Raw genomic sequence first — 3642 nt, 5'->3', positions numbered from 1 at the left:
TGTCTCTACTAAAAGAACCATTTGCGTGCAAACCCAGACAACTTACCCAGAGTCTGTCACCTGTCTCACCGCACAGCATTTGAAACTCATATTTTCCAGGGGCCGTTCTCTCGTGTCTCAATTCCTCACCTCACTAAAAGGAAGGAAGATTAAGAAGTGAAATTTTCTAGTTGATTTTTATTATTATTATTTTATTGTTTACTTCAATTTCCTCATGATTACCTGATGGGGCTTACCACTTCCTACATGTATGTATTTACCCATGCAAGTCACTAACTTCCACACTCAAATGTGAGTGATTAGCAAATAACTACATAATGCAATCCGTCTTGCTTTGCGCAAGCCATTGCTGCTTCTCAGAGAGCTGCAAACCACACTATTGCTTCCTCTCTGTAATGAGAGTACAGCATTTGTCACCAGCCACATCAGGGACACCGCCGGGAAAGGTCTGTTCTGGCCCAAATGGCACACGTCTCCTATGTGGCGGCTTTCTTTCTATCTCTGAGTAAGTTTCTTAAATCTGCATGCTTCTTTTGTCCCGGGAGCAAATGAATCCGTGGGAGCCTGTGGGGTGACGGGCAGGAGCAGCTATGCCCATATCACTGGTGTGGGCAGTAATGTCTAACGTATGGACCGCGGTGCTTGGCTTACCTAGACATCCTTGAGTCTCCGAGAGGTGCACTGCTTGCTTGACACCTCATGCACCTGAGCTTTGTACATCTGTCTGTGTTGCCTGGCCCTGCCTTTACCTCATCTTCCTGAACTGACCAACCCTCACAGAGAGAGTGAGCGACTTCGCTATCCCTTGACTGAGCGGTTTGCCTGTTGCTAGGACTTGACTTGATATGTATGTCTTGGAGCATCACTGGGGAGACAGGAACAATCGTCTTCAGTTCAATTAAAAAGAGCAGGTTGTGGGCTTGGTCTGTGACTGTGAGCTGACTTTTAAGAGACCGAGAAGAGGTCAGTCTTGGCTACAGACAGGCATGTATTGGGACTGATCAATGTCTCAGTGGCTAACCAGAGCTGGGAAGAAAGGCCTAGAGTCCGACATCTGAAAACCAGCCCCCCAGAGCCCTCTGGAACTCCATTCTCCATCACACCACGATCCATAGCCACTGAGCAGATTCCCGATCATAGCGACCCTAGAGAGCAGGGTAAGCTGCCCCTTTGGGAGTCCAAGGGTAGACTTCTTCAGGCAGCAGACTGGCGGCTTCAAGCTGCTGAACTTGCAGTAGCAGCTCAATGTGTAACTCGCGAGGCTAACCAGGGACATACTGGGTTCCCATAAGTTAGATTTGACTTGATACCAGCTGGATTGGGTTTTAGCTGGCCAGGGATATTTACATGTGTCAGTCTAAGGCAGAAGAAGTACACATTTGGAAGTGGGAGGGAGAATCAGATGAACTGGACAGGAAGTGAAATATAAAGAGGCTTTTAAAAATTCTTGGAAAAATAGAATGAAAAGATAATGGGATTTTTCCATGAACTTTTTGAAGTCCCAGGGATAAAGACAAGGATCTCTACTCCTGTGAAGAGTTACAGTCTCAGCAGTACACAGGGGCCGTTCTGCCCTGACCGACCTGGTCGCTCTGAGCTGGAATGACTCGGTGGTGGTAAGTTTCGTTGTTTGTTTGTAGTTTCAGAGCAAGTCACAGATACTTTTTTGTTGTCATTGATTCCCTTAACATCTGGCGAAGGCTGTCAATACTCTCAGAATAATGCTTTAAATATATGAAGTAAACTTACGTCATAGGATTGCAGAGAAAATCAATCCTATCAAAATTCAGCTACCAACCATGTTGAACGCATTGTGATGCAGTCATTTATGGCCCTTGCGCATTAGATGAAATGATTGAAATTCATCACCAAACTTCAAAGAAGTGATGCGTGTGAATCGCATTTGAAGAGATTGGGAACACCTAAAATATGATACGAAGTATCTGTGATTTTTACTGGTGACAAAGTCACAGGTCTTAATAATACTGCGGTTTTCTCTCTACGTTCATAGCTGAAGGAAACACTAAATTTGCCTTGGGTGTCAGAGGTGTCAGTGAAAGTAAAATCCCTCTTTGTGGACACATGCTGATGGACTCCTGAATGCTGTGTGTGGAGCCCAGCGAAGAGCCTCTGCTTCAGGGAGACTGGTCCCGAGTGCAACCCAGCTGCCAGCAGGGCCACCAGGTCTGCGGCTAGAGCACAAAAGGGGCCCAAAAAGCATCATTACAGAGGGCTTGCTTAGAAACCACTGGTTGAGTTGAACTGGGCTCAGGTCTGGGGGGACTTTGGACACTTTGAGTTAAGGACAAGATGCGGAAAGGGTCCAGGAGGAAAGAGTGGCCAGGGGGTTAGAGGGGGGTGGGGTGGGGCTGTTACCAGGAGGACCGTTGCTGGGTGATCAATGCCTGTCAGACTGCCTTGGCAAGATTGATGGATAGGTAGACTGGTAAAAATCCTTGGAGGCCTGGTGTGTTTCTATTTTTCCTGTCCAGTTGTCTGAGTGAAATTCTCAAGTGTATGTGCTTTCTGTGTTTAGACTGTCGATAGAAGCAAACTGGACTAACATTAGGCAATAAATCCGGGAATTACAAATTCTCTCTCTGTCTTTGTCTCACGGTCTCTCTTTAGGAAGGCATGTTAATAACCAAGGCGCAAAAAGGGGAGGCTGGAAGCTTTCCCTAAGCCCATTGGAACTATTACATAGTTATATAATAACTGGGTTATACGCTTATTTCTTCTAAAGTCTGACTCACTTGCAATCATTCTGCACAGAACCACAGTTGTCATGTGGGGCATACCTAAAGCAGGAAGTAACTCAGAAAAGCTCTGGGAGGCAACCGTGGGTCTTTCCACATACAGAGGGGAAATGAACTGGAGTAATTAATGATGAATTGATCAATTACTGCATTTAGTAGGTGTCTGCTATGTCTGACTGTAGTTTTATTTGTTCGTTTGAAAAATGTAAGACTGATTAATCTTGTTAGAATATAGTGCTAATGAGGGAGTACGCTGTTGTCGGATTAATGAGCTGTTGGAGTTAGCAGTTAGCCCATCCTGTTTGATATGCTACCTCTCACCCTGACTAGCTGCCCTACAAAGCAAGACCATTAACAGAGGGGGATCTTGGGAAGGAGCACCAGTAGCTCCTTAGAGCTTCATAGTGGTTATGTGTCGAAACTACCAGCCACTCTGTGGGAGAAAGACAAGGCTCTCTATTCTATAAAGAGTTATGGTCTCAGAAACTCAGAGGGGCAGTTCTATCACGTCCTATAGAATTGCTGGGAGTCAAAATTGAGTTGGTGGCAGTGAGTGAGTGAGTGAGTGAGTGAGTGAGTGAGTGAGTGAGTAGTGAGTGAGTGAGTGAGTGAGTAGTGAGTGAGTTAGTTGAGTTGGGTTGAGTTGAGGTGAGGTGAGGTGAGTGAGTGAGTGAGTTGAGTGAGTGAGTGAGTTTAGTGAGGAGTGAGTGAGTGAGTGAGTGAGTGAGTGAGTTGAGTGAGTGAATAGTGAGTGAGTTGAGTGAGGAGTGAGTGAATGAGAAGTGAGTGAGTAAATGAGTAGTGAGTGAGTAGTGAGTGAGTGAGGAGTGAGTGAGTTGAGTGAGTGAATAGTGTGTGAGTGAGTAGTGAGTGAATAATGAGTGAG

At 45.7% G+C, this 3642-nt stretch overlaps 1 protein-coding gene across 2 annotated transcripts in view; it reads left to right on the top strand.

The window, feature by feature from the left end:
- Positions 1–462: 462 nt before the first annotated feature.
- The window catches only part of CD101 (CD101 molecule), a 46469-nt gene continuing 43289 nt past the window's right edge, over positions 463–3642 (top strand). For both annotated transcript variants that reach the window (XM_004714865.2, XM_004714864.2), the window contains exon 1: positions 463–505. In XM_004714865.2, the coding sequence (XP_004714922.1) occupies positions 463–505 (43 nt within the window). The remainder of the gene's footprint in view (positions 506–3642) is intronic.

This window comes from Echinops telfairi, unplaced genomic scaffold (assembly GCF_000313985.2).
Source record: "Echinops telfairi isolate 266 unplaced genomic scaffold, ASM31398v2 ScPeMD7_7466;HRSCAF=8504, whole genome shotgun sequence".
NCBI classification, from domain to species: domain Eukaryota; kingdom Metazoa; phylum Chordata; class Mammalia; order Afrosoricida; family Tenrecidae; genus Echinops; species Echinops telfairi.
The sequence above is the reverse complement of the archived record's forward strand: the minus strand, read 5'-3'. Positions and strand labels throughout refer to the sequence as shown.